Raw genomic sequence first — 16,833 nt, 5'->3', positions numbered from 1 at the left:
TTCAAAGCAACCCCCACCCCTATGGGGTCCCTCTATTGGCCACTATGCTTACCTAATGGTTCCGGCCATGTACATAGATGTATACGCATAGATAATGCCATTGTGATAGAAACTATCGTGAGTTGGTCATTGCGAAAAAGTAAGCAATGGTAACAGGCGACTAACTACTTCATCGCCCTGGAGATGGTGTAATCGTAACGAAATCCTATATTGAAGCAGATTTGCTATATCGCATCGTGATCTGTCACGTTGTTGTGCTGACTTTATATGCATGTAATTATACATAAATACAAAATGTGCTAACGATTAGTGGTGTTCTGGATAGACATCTTGTCCTACGACAGAACTGGCGGACCGGCTTACCTTCGTTTTTTGTTCGTGTAATGAGGCTGATACGTTCGTTAATGGCGCGAACAAGACAGGTCAATTAAAGTTGAACCCGAGCTATTATTGTCGATGTTGTTGTTATTACTGTGAAGATATTTCGAGGAAAGACGATGGAGTGTACCTATTTTTTTTTAAAAAAAAATTCACATCGTATTCGATACTCCTGATAATAATCTTCTATCAGCATATTATACACATATTACTGAATGCATATATATTCTGGAGGTCGTATGTATTTTAGTTTGTGAGTATTCTATAATATACTTGCACTCGAAAATCGGTCGGAACGGCAACGCTATAGCTACACTAAACAATTTTAATTAGAAATTTACATTAAAAATTACTTAATGGTAAGCGCTTTCGACAAAAGCAGTCTCTCTATTAATCATACTTCACATCGCTTTATTTGTCGTCAACCGCTGTACAATTTCTTCGAACAACCCTCATTTGGTCTCTATGCAAAAACCAATAGAGCTTTATACATAAGTAAATCCTTTTAGTTGTATAGGGGCGTACAGGTACGACACGCGAGAATTATATTTGCGCACATTTGCTACAGTGTCACGAGACGTCCTCGTTACTTATTGTTCGTGTTCTGCTTTGTTTGCAACGTTTAAGAACTAGTCGCATAGATTACAATTTATTTAAAACTAAACGTTCCTGTATTACCAATAAGAAGAAACGGACATGTTTTTTTAACTTACAACTAGACTCTACTGTTTAATAACAGTTAGGTGCCAAACACTGAGCAACTGTTTGCGATTCGGCAGTTTCGTCTACTAGCGCGCAAAATTTAAATTGGTAAAAAATAAGTTGTCGATTTTCAAACTCGAAAATAAGCTTATCCACACCCGAGTTTTTGGCGTAGTGTGCGGCACGATCATTATACTCATCGGAGAGTATATCAGATTGATTAGAAAATTGTTTCGTTTTGTCGGTACACATTAACTGGTGCTAGCTTTTGGAAAAAACTTCGTGCATGAAAGTTGTTTACTGGGTTTTCCTTAGTTCTCCTCGATTGTCCCTGTCATATCGCAACGGGTAACGCGTCGGGATCCGCTTAACTTAAAGACATGCAATGGTCTAGGTTCGAATCGATGCGCAAACACAATCGTTTGAACTAAGTAGTGAGCATAAAACATATAGCACATTAGCCTTCTTCCGCCATTGACGAAATAGACGGGACCCTCGTTCAATGAGAAAGGTATTCATGCAAACGATTTGTTGATCTACCTATCTTCAAACTTCTACCTCTTTTTCTCTCAACCCTGTTGTTGCCCTTCAAACCTTGCTGTCTGTATCCGAACCATTGTAGCACAATAGGAAAAGGTTCTTGCTAAAAACTATGCAGAATTAGACGTACATCCAAACTCTGCCACAATTCACCTAAAAATGTCATGCAGTCAGATGATATCATACATCAGGATACATGCACGACGTAAAGCGATGGAACGTGTTTGGGACGATTACCCACGGGTTTTCTTTCGCTGTCGTTGCTATAGTGTCTCATTGTTAAGTTTACTTTTATTGTTAAGACGGATGCTTCCCGTTGCTGTTGCTGATACTGGTATCCTTATCGTTATGTTATTTCATTTTGGCTAATTTTTTTCCCTGCTTAAGTGTTAATTTTTGGTCGATTCCTATCTTTTAACCATCATCTCCTTCGCTATCTAAAGACGCATATTGCCCCGTGGATCTGAGCTGCGGTCCGCATCCAAATGACAAAAGAATTAGGTCGCAGGCGCTTTAAACTAATATGCTTGTTTTTCCAGCTACTTAGCTCAGTGTTATTACTTTCATTATCTTTGTTGATGCTAAGCCTATGCATAAGTGTGCGAAGTTTGCGAAGAAACGAACGACAAGGATCTACAAATGGGCGCAATGAGAAGTATCATGCAAGCCAAGAGTCTAGCGTGTCAAAGCAAACAGCTTTTGCTTGCGCCTCGGTCCTAAGCGTCGGCAAAAATGACACACAGCTGACAACATAAAAACTATCATACATATATAAATTAATGTTTTTAGGCACATAGTAATCCGGTTTATTTTTCGGACTAAATACGGCCGTGGTCCGACGGCGTAATTTATGTCGTATAGCATATTGTCGCATTCACAGCCGCTGTTCGCTTAGTGATGCGTTTTGTCACCAGACCCTTCGCTCAGAGCAGACGCAAAACTTACCTGTATGTGACCTTAATTGCCGAAGATGGCAACATTAACTACAACGCCGCCAACTTTGAAACTAAGCAAATCAAGTCTTAAACAAACAGAGAAATAGAATAATGTTTTAAAAAATAAAGCCAGAGTAATCCATCTATGTACAACACTGTAAAAATGGGTATAAGTAAGACCATAATAGGGACTGGCGAGCTCAACTACTTGATACAACAAGAATCAAAGCGTGGTCCCTTTTTACGCTAGCCTGCTCTTTTTTTTGTTATGATTCTTGCCTTTTGTCTAACACCATCAAACGAGCTATATATATATATATATATATATATTATTAATTTACACGCAACAGTTATTCTGCATATAATTTATGTTAAGAAATGACGCTCAATTTTAATAAATGCAAAATATCCTGTAGCTGACATGAACGAGTCCGATGAACCAAGTGCCCTGACGCTATACGGCACAGATGAACTATCTGAAGCATATCGTAGCATCCTATTGACCTAGATAGATACCTGAAGGGAGAGAGAACTCGTTCCGGCCATGTTTCAGATTGGTATACATCGCGTATAGTATGCAAATTCGTGGGTAAAAAAATTCCTTCCATCTCTAAGGGGAAATTTATTAACACGCATTATACTTGTATCAGAGCCCAATAAATCAGGTTTCACTAAACTAGCCTGGTTAACCGTTTAGAAAAATTACAGTACTTACACTTAAATAGGAAAGCTTGAAGTATATTTCACAAAAGTATCTTTTGTATTGAAATATTAACACAAATGACGATTATATACGAGTTGTCTTATTTGATATTAGCGAATTATTTGAGGTAGGTTATCCAACTAATTCACAAACACTGCTTCCTTCTCTCGGTACTTGGAGAAGTACGTTTTTATTTCGTGGGAAGGGCAATGAAAGATATTTCTATATCAAGTCAACTTCGGAGTTACGGCGTATAGGTGTTCTGCTGACGTCGACACACCCATGCGTTGAATTCGAAGGCCCAAAAAGTTGCCAATTTCCCACCGGAAATTATCTGTATTTAATAAAACGACTTTTTTGATGTGTTGGAATTCGAGTAGAAATTCATGTGCTTCTACTCGTAATACTACGGCGATTATAATTTTTGAATGAAATTTCGCACATGCTTTGCTTACGCCACATTTAGCCCTGAACAACGATCGGCGATCAGTAAAATATGCTTAAACATCATTATCTTTTTGCCGAAGCACCCTGAAAAGCCCTGATCGGTCTACCATTTCTACGGAGGCAGCTAGGTTTTCGTAGCCTTTGTCCTCCACCCAGCATGTCAAGCAGCCCGGACCTTGGTACCCTCCCTCCCATCTAACTGAGGAGAGCGACCCTCGCCATACCGGCGAACCCAGAGGTCTGCGAAAAGAAACATCAGACCCATCCGTGTGGAACGGACGTCGAGAAAGAGAATTCTATAGGCTCTATAGCTACTCAGCGGTTGACAACGATTGCAAGCACTACCACCACCCCTGCTATCACCACACCATCTACGACCTTCGGGGGCGCGTGTTCCAGGTGTAGTAGCAGCACAAATATATGCACACACACACACATATATATATATATATATATGAAATGCTGTCTATGTGCGCGTGAGTGTTGAACGTTTCGTTCGGAATTAGCATTTATCAATAGCTCCGTACCGAATACGTGAATTCGACAATATAGAGCGTGAAAAGTCGAGTTGGCTGAACCACACAGCAGGCAGAATAATCAAACGAGAGCTTCGTTCTCTGCTATTGGCGATCCTTGAAAAGGAAGGAAAAATTGTAGAAAGAACACAGGAAAGCAACGGATACGTGTAGCTCCGTGCAAATTTACTCAACTAGATGTAGCTATGCTATAGTAACGTGTCGAGTATTTATTCGGTGTTAACCAGTGAGTGTGTGTGTGTGTGTGTGTGTGTGCGTATGTTTGAATGTTTATTTGTCTGTCCGTGTGTGTGTGTTTGTGTATCTCATCGTGTTGCATCAATCTATTCGCTCTTAGCTTGGAGCGTTTTATTTAAACCAGTTTCAACATCAACGTAAACCCATTATAGAAGGCAGCAATTTCACCAGGTAATGTCATACAGGTAGAACCTATAATTTTGACAATGACGACAATTGTAGTTCTGGCGTCACCCACGCATACTATATATATATATATATATATATATATATATATATATATATATATAGAGAGAGAGAGAGAGAGAAAGCAAAAAAGATACATCTATGTAAACATATTTACCGTGGAGGATATTACATTATATTGGCGTGGATTTTGTAAGTTAAATTTGCGATTTTCATCAGTGTTTTGCCGAGACGTCTGTTCTGTTTTGGCTGTCGATTGCTGACGGGCTTCAGTACGGGCTGTGGAAGCATACAGCCATAGGCAGCGACGTACATCGTAAACAATAGCAATGAGGGGAAAATTATTTGGGCGGAAAATTGTCAGACTAACAAGTCTCTGTACTTCGAACGAATGCTAACTGACTGTGATAGAATCTACAGAAACGCGCGGCTCGTTTTTTTATTCTGACAAGTACTAAATCTCTATTCGAGATTGCCATATTGCAAGTGCGAAATCATTTTATCATTGGACACGTCATACAAGCAAACATTTGAACCACGATGATATTATCAGCGGCTATATTCATCTCTGCTGGTTCTAGTGTGCTTCGTAGGTTGGACGCTGGGATGCTTGTTTGAAATTTAAGCGAAAGGATACAACGTCGGCAATGAGTCCACTGGCAATATTGATGAGATTTGACATCGCATATCGGCTGCGTTCTTGGCACTATGTTGAAATCGTGCCCCAAAATGAAGGCGCTCGGGTAGACTAGTTCTTCTTTTCGGTGTGTTACCTTACTATGAGAACTTGACTGGTCTTCGTCTGTGCATCGCTCGCATAAAGTGCCTATACTTATACCATAGTCGATGTTAAAACAGTAAGTTGTAAAAGTTAAGTTCGAGATGGGTTGTGATTCGTATCGTGTTAGAAATCCGTTTCTCAAGTTTTTGAGTTGTTAAACATAACTTGAATAGACGACAACATTTCGCCTGCATCAGGTAACCGGGTATAGCCGAATCTAATTGGATGTGCCCCTTTTAGTTCTATATATATATGTTTTTTTTTTTCCTATAGATAATTTCCAAACTCCCCGGTATAAATATCGAACGGCGGAAATTGTGAAGTGTTACAGGGGTGGTTAGATTTAGACCCAGCATACAATATTAAAGATACGATAGAATATTATTATAAATATTTATTCCCGCGATGCTTCGATTTTTCCTCAATATTTGAACCATTAATTATTGATTAGTTCTATAAAATAATAAAATAGAAATCTAAAGAGCCATACTATACAGTATATATATTTAAAGCCTATAATAATGGCCGAACCGTTATTCGGTAAATTCGGCATTAACCTTCCTTCAATATCAGACCTTTCCATTTCCTTCACCGTAAGAAGATGTCTTATTTACGGAAACGTAACTAAGAATTGAGTGGAAACGCTCTGATCAGATCAACTCTAATATTGCTATCACGAATAAAGCATTGACAATAATATTTAATCACATGATTGTCATTATATCATGGCTGTGAAGTTCTTTCGCTGATGATCCGTTCAGGAAGGAATTCACGAATTACGAGAACCCCGTAACACGAAAGACGTCGCTACACGATTTGTTTTACCTCTCACGCCATTGCGTTCCGAGACACAGCTCGTTGGTCGTACACTTCACTGACCAAAAAAAAGCTAACCCCACCTTTTTCGATGAAACAGTGACGAATTCAATAAAATAAATCTGTGCTAACACCATAGAGTTTACGGTATTCGACAGAAGTTACATGACAAGAGCGGAGCAAAACTTATTTCTATCAGATAGATCTAGCGCTTCGAATTTAGACCACTTTGCGTGTTTTTAGTATAACAGGCAAACACGTGACCACTGTGTCATACTGGGAATTGTCACGAAAGTGTATGTACACAACAACGGCCATGCGGTATCTCTAGCAGCGCAATCATTCGTACCCTAGCTAACATACCTCGATTGCATAATGTGTCCATTTTTGTGAAGGACACCGTCGTGTCCTAATATTATTGATGTTTTTGTTGTGTGGCGTCGTCTTCCCCTCTCGCCGCGGAAGTGCACACGATCACTTCATGCCTGAAAATTCGAAAGGAGAGCAAAGAAACGAGAGCGTTAAACACGTTTACTATGGGTAAACAAATAGCAGGCGACAGAGAACATGTCTATTTAGTACAAGCTGGTAAACACTAACGTACCGATGTTTAAATTGTCTTGTTTATTATGACCATAAATGCGGTTGTGTCATAAGTTCGATGTACGACAGATGCCATGAGATGATTCCATGTCTTGGATATCAGCTTTAAGCCAGATAAATGACATGAGAGACGGGTATGGCATTGTGAATGGGATTGCTCTTTGTTGTATAGTATTTTTCACGATTGTGTTATTGCTTTGCCATTGGTATCGTATTTGCAGTGAGCTTGTTGCAGTGATTTGCTGTCTACGTCATTATAGTCTAGCCTAATTAATTTTTTTGCTATATAAAAAGTAATGTAGTATATTAATCGGATCAAAATGGCATTACGTAACGCTAAATAGAAAGAAGAGGAGTCAGCGGAACGACACGTCGAGCATCTTTGGGGGCCTTTGATTAGTCTCAGAACATGTAGTTAAAAGGAGCTTCAACACGATCGACCAAGAATGACTTGGACGCATATCTAGAGGAGATTTTCGTGTTATTTTAGAGTTACTCGATAAGACACCTAACGATAGGTACTTCGACGACATGATCGATGAGACCAAGGGTACCTCGATCGGCGTGACGTTGTTTATCACCCAGTTCGCCGAAGGGCTTAAAGGAACTGACCTCGAACATGTGACAGGTAATGCATTTGCCTACTTTGATGAACGGTACAAAGCTCACATCAATTAGGCTGCGCAGACTTCTCACGACGGCCGGTGGCAGAGTCGTTGACGAAGGGGTGGACCAAATACTTTGAGATGACTATGTCGAGTTGGTGTGCATTTTGAAGCGCGAAACAAAAGACAACAATGATATCCGTTTCAACGTCCGCTCGGCCTGAGATTATAACGAATCGAGAAACGATGGACTTCCATTGATTGATGATAACGTTTCTTGACCGTTAGAAGGAGCGAACCAAGAGCGGCTAATTGATAACGTAGTAAGTGTTGAGATAAAAGCATGCGATCAATGGGAAAAATACGGTAAGCAAAAAAGGACAAAAAGAAATATTATGCCTATGTACCAACAAAAGACGAAGGACAATAATGTAAGTTGGGTAACGCAAGTACGACATTTTAATGTAAACGACAATGCACATTCGGTTCTGACGAAATGATCATTAATGTTCATTCTCTCGTATATGGACAATAGACCCACAAGGTCGCTAAAAGCTTAAGCAATGACTCTTATATTACGGAAGATCCTATCCTTACGGAAGAATTAATATCTAAAAAGCATTCCGCTGTTTCAGCTTTATACTTTTAAAGGAAAGTTATTTATTTATGTTTAGAAGCCATTGCTAATTCAGCGTTCTTGTAAATACGATGAAGTACGTCCTACTTGAAGACGAAGTTCGAGAGCGTACAAATATAAAAGCTTTGTTCGGAGCATTTTTTTTACCATTCGTATGAAAACCAATATGCACACCACTGTCCACATCAAAATGGTCGCTTCGAAAATGAACGCTAGATGACAAAACACAGTAGGACAAAAGCAGGTCGTCGCATTTCGTTAATTTGATTCTAACAGTTCTATTTCGAATATATCATTAAGCTTTTCTGTCTAGTTCTTAGGCCGGTTCAGTAGGCACGGTAGCAAACTTTATTTGTGCCATACTTACTGCATTTAAAATATGGCCAATGGTGTGATACAAAACGTTGTCGTTAAGGGGTCGTGAACGCAAAGTGCCATCTTATGTCATGGTAGACTGACAGGTGCTCCGCTTTTTTGTGACTGTGCTCTAGTTGGTGGACTAGCATTACGCGTCGTCGCGTTTGCCTATGTTCACGACGAACCCTGGAACGCGTAATAACCTGTCGTATCTTGAGCCCCAAAATCAACGGAACAGCAGCAGACAAAAAATCCCGTTTTGTTGCAGTGTTATTCACAGCTATGTAATGAACAGTCCTACCCGTATTAGCCGTCTTGGACCCATTCTACCTAGACTGTGTTTACGTTTGCCCCTTTCTACTGGAATACATTTTGTCAAGGACTAAATAGCTAACTAATATTATAACGCACATTATAAATGCAAAAGGGCTTCTATGCGTCGGCTGATACTTCCCGCTAGAGAGCGGCCATCTTGAACAGGGGCGATCATCCCTGTAATAATTTTCTTGATAGAGTGGTATAGTTCTCGTCGCAGAATTGATCGCTATCCCTGAATATCGGATTGGCCGAACCTTACATCGCCTTACGATATAGGTCCATATTACTTACAGACAGGAGATAGGTTATGCGGAGTATGAACTTGTAAGCTAGTTTACCGCTCAAAAGGAAACAAATATTTGTTACTGGTGGAATGTCCCCATCAGGCTTATCCACATCTTCTCCCTGCTTTTAGCAATGTTCGCCCTGTTATACTTCCTAATTCTTTTTGTAGTTTTCATGTACCTTGCGGGCGCAGGGACGGGTACTTTCGCGGGGGTGACAACTCTCCGTCACCGACTGCCCCACGGCCTACATCAGCAGGCTTCACGAAATCCTTAGCTTTTTTTCCAGGTTAGGTCAGGAAAGAGACTGGATGTTGCCCGGCCGAAAAAGAAGGGAAGCGTTTATGCATGGCTTGCGGTTTCTGCGTTCCGGGTTTCTACCGCAGAAAGCACACGCAACTATCTCGCACTTTCGTTGGCAAGTAGATGTGGATCTGAAAAGCGTATCCTCCTTCTAATAAAAGGAAGCTTGCCCTCTATCTATCGCTTCATTCGAGAATTGTATCCGTCTGCTGACATCTAGCGGCGTTCTATGATTAGCGTAATAAACCAGAAGAGCTGATTTAATTACTTAGTAATCCACGCCGTGTGTCATAAGATCATAACGTATTTTGCTTAGTTTAAATGCCTCGGCTAAATTATAGCGTCTAATTAATTGTTTTCTGGCAGTTAAATAGATTGCTGCATTGGGCATAATCCTTCTCATAACCTAATCAATAGCACAGATTGAAGTCGAAACCTTGCGTTTGATTGATGTGAACCTTCTCATTGTCAAGACCTGTAGCACAAGTGCCTGTGCCATTTGTTTATGATATATAATAGTAAACGATGCATGCCTCAGTGCTGCTGGTCGTATGGCTCAACTCGTTGGCGGTAGGTCGACATTACCTTGTAGCCGATTTGTTATTGCAACAATTAGAAACGCAAGTATATTTCGACTGGGAATTTGTTACGATTTGGTCTATATTCGTTCACGTTATTCGTATCAGCAAATCGTGCCTAAGGTGATTATCCAGCTGAGAGTTGATTTGAAATAACAGCTTATATATAATGTGCGTACATTTTAATTGGGTCAGATAATTTCAGCTTGGTCCAGCATTCATCGATTCCATGTTGGATTTATGTCTAAATGATAAAGTAACCCAAAATACACTCACTGCTACAATTCTTCGAGTCGACGCAATCTGGGTCTAGCCAATTGGATCTGTACGTTCAGGTGGGCAGATTCATCGATCCCGAACTTAGATGGCGATATCGAAGCGGTTCGCTTGCTCCTCGTTTTCATCATTGTCCTTATAGCTAAGCTGTCACGCTATGCGGCCGAAAAGAAACTAGTTCACTTTGCATTTCGAAGTTCTGCCGGTTCAGCTAAATAATGTCAAGGAAGGTGATCCCTTTCGTGTCACGTAAAGGCTGTTTGAGCTGGCCGAAACCGGTAGACTTGCGCCGTGATGATCAGCGTTTGGGGTCCTTTCAACATTCTAGATTATATACTTGCGTTCGCTAGCTTCTCGGTCTAGCGGCTTTCCGTTAGCCGGGCCTACTACCAAAAATCTGGCGGAAACGTAAGTGTTGTGTGTTTCTAAATCAGGAGTTGCGAGACCGAGATGCTGAGTAAAACCAAGGGATCTGGAAGGCAGAGGTAACGGTTGCAGAGATCCGTAATGTAGGTTTACCTCTACCCATTAGTCTGTGTCGAGCTTAATGATGGTAGTTATAGTTTTGCTATGTTTATGGTGCACAAGCTAACATATAACGAACGCGGACACAGCTTTTCTATGCAGGTGAACTCTTCACATATGAACATAAATTGATATTACTTAATATGGAATATTAGCGGAGAGCTTTCTAATGTGACTGCTTTCTAAGGGCTCCTTAATATATCTCTACTGTGCGTCTAGAAGGTACGGAATAACAGGGACGTTGTTTTATAATAAAGCTGATCCGAGAAAAAATTATAACCTATTCGAAGTAAGAACTGATTTCAAATGGAACAATGTCTCTTATATCAGGGTCTTTTAAATACATTCAGTTCAAATTAGACAATTTCTTGGAAATAGCAGAAAAGTGCAATGCTCCGCACATTGGCTGTCCTGCAAACTCGTGATGCCTTAACTTTTCTTCGGAAACTAATGTTCAGTTAAGCTTAAATTAAGCATAAGCCTCAAGTTCTGACTGGGCAGAGCTAAAATTTAAAAGGAAATAAAAGTTCTAGCTGCTCGCTTATCTTAAAGGTTTCATGCCGATACTCGTAAAATGTTTTCTATTCCTAACTTTCATGCAAGAACGCGACGACTAGAATCCGAAAACAGCGTTAAAATTGCAGGACATGCCACCGAAAATCGACTTCCGTGCCGGACACAACAGCTGTTTGTCATACGCATATATATATATATATATGATAAGCAAGAAAAGTTTGACGTCTCGCTCTAGCTGCGATGGAAGTTCGTGCAAAATGGCGTACAACAAACCACGACACAGTCACCCGCCATCGCAAAGTCGCATTTAGTAAACTTTTGTGACAGCAACAGCGGCTAGTTCCTGTGAGGATAATAAAGAAATTTGATTTGATAAGCGGTATTTATAGACGGCGCTTCCTCCAGAAGGGTCGTCGTAACTCTATTTAGATCGAAATAGCTACCCAATTCAGAGAGATGAGCAGAGCAGCATATAAACGGTCATAGTTGCCGTCAATACAAACCCATACGTATAATTAAATTTACCTTGAAGAATGGGAAGAATGAATTGTTTGAGATAAAACTGTTATTAACCAGTAGCTTCCGTAATTTACGTACGAGCTGATAAACGCAGCGAACGCTTTGCCCACGCGAGGTGGCATAGGTGTTTATATGCATGGCAATTGTTTTAGAGGTTCATTTTCGAGTAATCTTAATACAAAATATCTTAATGTTTCTGCTGAAGAATTTCATCCATAAATCAGACCGACGCTAAAATTTTAAAAGGTTTTCAGCTATGGTGGCATCGGCGAACGTAGATGAGTTCACATAACTAAACTGAAGGTAAATTCACTTTGTGTACAGTGATTGCACGTTTTATTGTTCCATTAAATGTAATAGAACTACTGCGCCTAATCATTGCTTGATAACTTCACAGCTTCGGAACGCTTAACAATCCATGTCCTGCAACAGGCCTTTTTAACAGTTCGACAAAAACGAAATGTCAGGTCGAACGATGGCGCGATTGCAGTATCAACTTGGTATCCTATTAACGAGCAATAAGCTCAGAAATAATGCGATACCTGCAGGTACTACATTAGTTCGATATTTCTTCTTGACTGGGTGGGGATGGCTGAACTCACTCGACTTCACTATATTGGGCTACGTACTTGTTCACATGTGGGGGGCAGGTGCATCTCGAGTCTTCTTTAGCGTATTACTGTGCGCTGATAAAATGAAATGTTATAATATGGCTGGCAAAAAGTAGGCAAACGTTGAAAGCATAGAGGCTGTCCGGCTACCTGGCTCACCAGAGTGTAGAGATCGAGCACCGATGTACCTCTGAAGTTCTTAGTGTATAAAACGACTGAGGCGTGCCGATTTCAAATGTATCGATAGCAAAACGATACGTCGGGGCCTTTCGAGCCTTATTACAGGCAAGGCAAAGTTGAATAGAAGTATCTGGGATTCATGCTTAGTACTGCAGATGGAACATCTCTTCTGGTCATCCCGTTCTAAGCAAGCTCAAATATCGCTGCGATCCGAGCCACCAGACCAGAAATAATCAGCTTTCGAGTATAATTAATGCCGAAGATTAAAAGTAGGAAGAAGCTTAGGAAATTGATTTCTGTTAAGAGATGCCACTAAAATGGCTAAATGTGTTAGTTAGTTTCTAACGGCTCCAGCAATGTAACCTGGCCCACCAACACGTTAACGCCGGAGCGGAGACAGTACCTTCTGACGATGGTTTTATGTTTTGTTTAAAAAACGATAATGATACACCGCAGAACTATGTTCTTCAGTTAGGAACTTCAGAAAACCTTAATTCCTCAGAAAACGACAGAAGCACGGTGAAATGAAATATGCCCAAAAAGCCTCTAGTGGAAATGAGTAAATTAATCGTATTGCATCGTAAGGACATTGCAGAGTGTTGTTAAATACATTGTTGAGTAACAACGTTCAGCATAAAAGGAATAACTACGTATAAGTATAACTTAATATGGTCGAATAGATCACTATGTATTTATGCAATGTAATAAACAAAACTATAAGTTATTCTAATTGAATGACACTAGAAGCACATCTGCAGTTCCCCGAAATATTTTTTCCCGCTGTATCAATACTTGTGTTGTATGCGTGTGTCTATCTTATTGTTCTTGGCTGTTTTTACAACCGCCTTTTACAAATGCGAAGAAAAAGGTCTTCTAAGGAACACTTACTTACTAAGCTTCTCTTCGGAGCATTGAAAAACAACTAAAAAAAATGTTGACATGTTAGAATTAGTTAACAATAGTCATGCTCATTTCAGTTAAACTTCATTGTATGGCAGCATCGTAGGAACAGTCTGTCTCGCAGGAGCCGATGTTCCTTAGCTTACCTTCGGATCAGTTAATCGACTTGCTTGAAATGGCAGGACAAAGAAAGAGCTGAAACATGTCTGCTATTTGCTGATTGTTCGCGAGAAGCACAGTTCAGGCTGATGTCTTTAATCCCTATTCAGTGAGCGACGCTTCCAACACACGATCGATCCTCAGCGTACGCTGTCCTGTTTACAAATAAGTTATCTGCTGGTCATGGAAAGCCTACATTGTTTACTACAGGAACGATGCAGATTTGACAATTGGTCTTCTTTCATCGGAGAACAAAAATGATCAGATCAAAAAACGAACGTCCATGTGTTTCACAGTTTCAGTACTTTAGCTACACCCTTTTTGGCAGTGGGCAATTTCATCGCAGGACTGACCGCTATTGACAAGTGGATCAGCGACGCGCTGACATAGAGTATTTTGATCAAAGGGTTGTTTAGCAGTCCTTTGGAGAGTTTGCCCATCGACGCCAGAGACGGCCCATAAAAACACCACAGTAACGGCGAACCGAATGCAAGAAATCACACGCAACTCTCTCAGTGTAACGACTGCTATAATTAGCATGAAACAAGTTTTATATGTCTTCCGGGTAGTAATTCGCTATTTCAAATGGGATCAATGGTCTACGCTTCGTGTTGTCCCGCTGCCTTTTAGCAGATCTTTCTTCAATGATCGTTTACACCGGACCCTACTGGTAACTTACGACACTTAAGTTGTAATTAACAGTTAAGTAGCGCCGAAGTAAACTTTCTTTTGGCGCTCACGTATCCGTATCAATATCTCCGTCAGCATCACTATCTTTTTGGGATTCGCTAACGAAAATTGCGGATGCACGAACAAACGTGTCACGATCGTGTATAACTTTAAAAATATACACAAAATCTCGATATTTGGAGCTCTGCTTATGAGCGTAAATACCGATCGATACTACGATCGAAGTCGAGTTACTCTAGCAAACGAGAAAAGCGTCGCATATACAGGGATACGCTAGGGATAGGGACGGTAATCACAGTTACACTAAAGTTAAAGCAACGGCAAACAGATAAGAACGGTTAGGCTGCAGTTAGAAATTGCCAGAGCCTAACTTTACTAGAAGCTTCACTGAGAATCTTCACAGAAACTCCTTGATACAGAACGTAGAATGCAGTATTATTTGGCCAGATGGCCAGGATGTAGGAAGAAGGTTCTAAGAGCTTCTATTGACTAATCAAGTTACGGCTCGTGGCCAAGGTAACGGCGTTTGAGGAGTTCACCTGTGCAGGAATTGAATATGATCGCCTTCGAGTACAACATCTGGCGAAGTAAAGTATATAATCGAGGTAGCGAAAGAGGCTAGCCTAGAATAATATGCAATATCAATAGCTCTTAAAAAACCGTCCAACTACTCAAAACAGTTAGGGAAATATTTTTCCAAAAAAATGAATATATCTCAATTTGATGTAAATTATCAAATATCGGTAATCAGAATTAAGGAAGTGCATAACAGCTAGTATAAAGTCTACTACGTAAAAATCTGCTATGGTAAAACGTTTATACATTTCATGGTCAGGTGTTTTGTAGAGCAGACGTTTAGCAGCGAATTTCCCTTCGTATTGCCTCGATCTTACCCAGTTTATTGACGCGTGGGGCTCAACAGTTAATGATTAATATTAACAGTCAACGACAGAACGAGAGAAGAAGCTTGAGCGTGTTATTATCGTTATTGAATCAGATTAAGGTTGCCGTTTCTTTCTACGTTCGGATCAATCGATGCGCTCGAAACCGTTCATTCGCTTTATCAGCGAAGTTTTAATTGCCTCTCCTTACAAAAAGAGACCCAACATCGTATTCAAAGATTTTCCTTAGAGCGATTCTTGTCGGCAGCAGCAGCGGCGGCACCAGCGGCAGTAGTCAATGTTAAGAAGTGCATTTTTTTTAACAAACTATCCATTGACACAGCAGGGGCATCAGTAACATTACCATTAGTATTATAAAAAACGCGGTTCGACGGCCGACCCTGGCTAAGGCTAAAAAAAGAAACGCGCGAACGCGACAACACAGTGCAACAACAAATATCACTGCCAGTGATCTCTGGCGGCCAGCGTTACGCAAAGATACGGTAAAACGATCCGATTTTACAACGTCGTCAACGCAAAGCCGAAGCGTCCCCGCTAGCGAATGGTTCTTAATAAAAGCTGAGCTAATCTAAAATGGGAGCTGAACATTACTAGATTTTGGCTTTTCCTGCGAATCTTATTGAGAAGCCACCTATGAAGTTAGAGTGAATTCCCTTACCTCTGTTAATATTGGCCATTGAACTAAGGCGAGCAGTTAGAACCGCTGAAAACAAAAAAATACAAAGGGCAATTCGGTCTCCGCCTTGGCGGTAGACAACGAATACGCACTACACACAGTATGATTTCAAAACAGGGCTTTTGTGCCCATTGCGAAATGGTTGACACGATGGGCGTGATATTTTTTATGCTACGTAAGTTCCTCAGCAGTTGCTTTGTCTCACCATAATCGTCTAGATTGATAGCTGCTGACTTCGCAATTGACCGCTATGCAGGGTAACCACAGATGCAGACTGACAATTAGCAAAGTCTATTTTGCAGTGAACCTACATTTTCGCTAACCTTTTCTACCTTAAAGCGTAACTTTCGCCGTCTCGCCAACCCTTCCCGAATACCCCAAACGGTACAAAAAGCATTCAGTATCACAGGCCTGAGCTATTGAAATGAGTTTTTGGGCTCTTAAAGCCACCTACTTTTGATAAAAATGTCACGAAGAGCAGCAACGAAGAATCTAGCGATTTAAGAGAAAAATGCAGTCCTAATGTGCTCTAACGACACTGTGGATACTTCGCAGCGATGAGGCGAGCGTCAAACCATTCATTTTATGGCGGACACGGATCGATATCCTCTATGGAGCATTCATGTATGACTATAGTTTGCAAGATACTGTGTCTGTCACAGTGTGTTCTTCTAACACTCGAAACTTATCAGGGTTTTTCACTCTATCCCTGTCGTGTTATTAACATACAAACGAAATATGAAGCGACCTACAAATGGATCATTTACGAATATATTGCAATCATTTCATTGTAATGAATCATTTACTCTTGTTCCAAGGTTGCATCTTTTCTACCACCATATGAATCATTTGTTTATTTTTTAGACGCGCCATTTTCTGGGCTTGCAGACACCTACTGCAGGTGCTGCCTTAGCAAATATGCGGGCTTCTGCA

At 40.5% G+C, this 16,833-nt stretch overlaps 2 protein-coding genes across 27 annotated transcripts in view; one reads left to right on the top strand and one right to left on the bottom strand.

Moving 5' to 3' along the window:
• Positions 1–16,833, bottom strand: part of Culd (CUB and LDLa domain) — a 162,181-nt gene that overhangs the window by 20,942 nt on the left and 124,406 nt on the right. For 14 of the 18 annotated variants that reach the window (XM_086989521.1, XM_086989522.1, XM_086989524.1 and 11 more), the window contains one exon: positions 6,625–6,746. In XM_086989521.1, the coding sequence (XP_086845647.1) occupies positions 6,625–6,646 (22 nt within the window). In that variant the 5' untranslated portion in view covers positions 6,647–6,746. Of the gene's footprint in view, positions 1–363; positions 509–6,624; positions 6,750–7,418; positions 7,438–10,222; positions 10,679–16,833 lie in introns of those variants that run through there. The other 4 variants (XM_086989526.1, XM_086989527.1, XM_086989529.1 and 1 more) reach the window with 4 other exon arrangements.
• Positions 3,952–16,833, top strand: part of LOC111252138 (uncharacterized) — a 44,807-nt gene continuing 31,925 nt past the window's right edge. For 3 of the 9 annotated variants that reach the window (XM_022809641.2, XM_086989611.1, XM_086989615.1), the window contains exon 1: positions 6,842–6,998. The gene's annotated coding sequence lies outside the window, so the exon portion shown is untranslated. Of the gene's footprint in view, positions 4,105–4,578; positions 4,650–6,841; positions 6,999–16,833 lie in introns of those variants that run through there. The other 6 variants (XM_086989618.1, XM_086989613.1, XM_022809639.2 and 3 more) reach the window with 5 other exon arrangements.

The sequence above is a fragment of the Varroa destructor genome, unplaced genomic scaffold, assembly GCF_002443255.2.
Source record: "Varroa destructor unplaced genomic scaffold, Vdes_3.0 BEIS01000005.1, whole genome shotgun sequence".
NCBI classification, from domain to species: domain Eukaryota; kingdom Metazoa; phylum Arthropoda; class Arachnida; order Mesostigmata; family Varroidae; genus Varroa; species Varroa destructor.
Note: the sequence above shows the minus strand (reverse complement) of the source record. Positions and strands in the feature narration are given on the sequence as shown.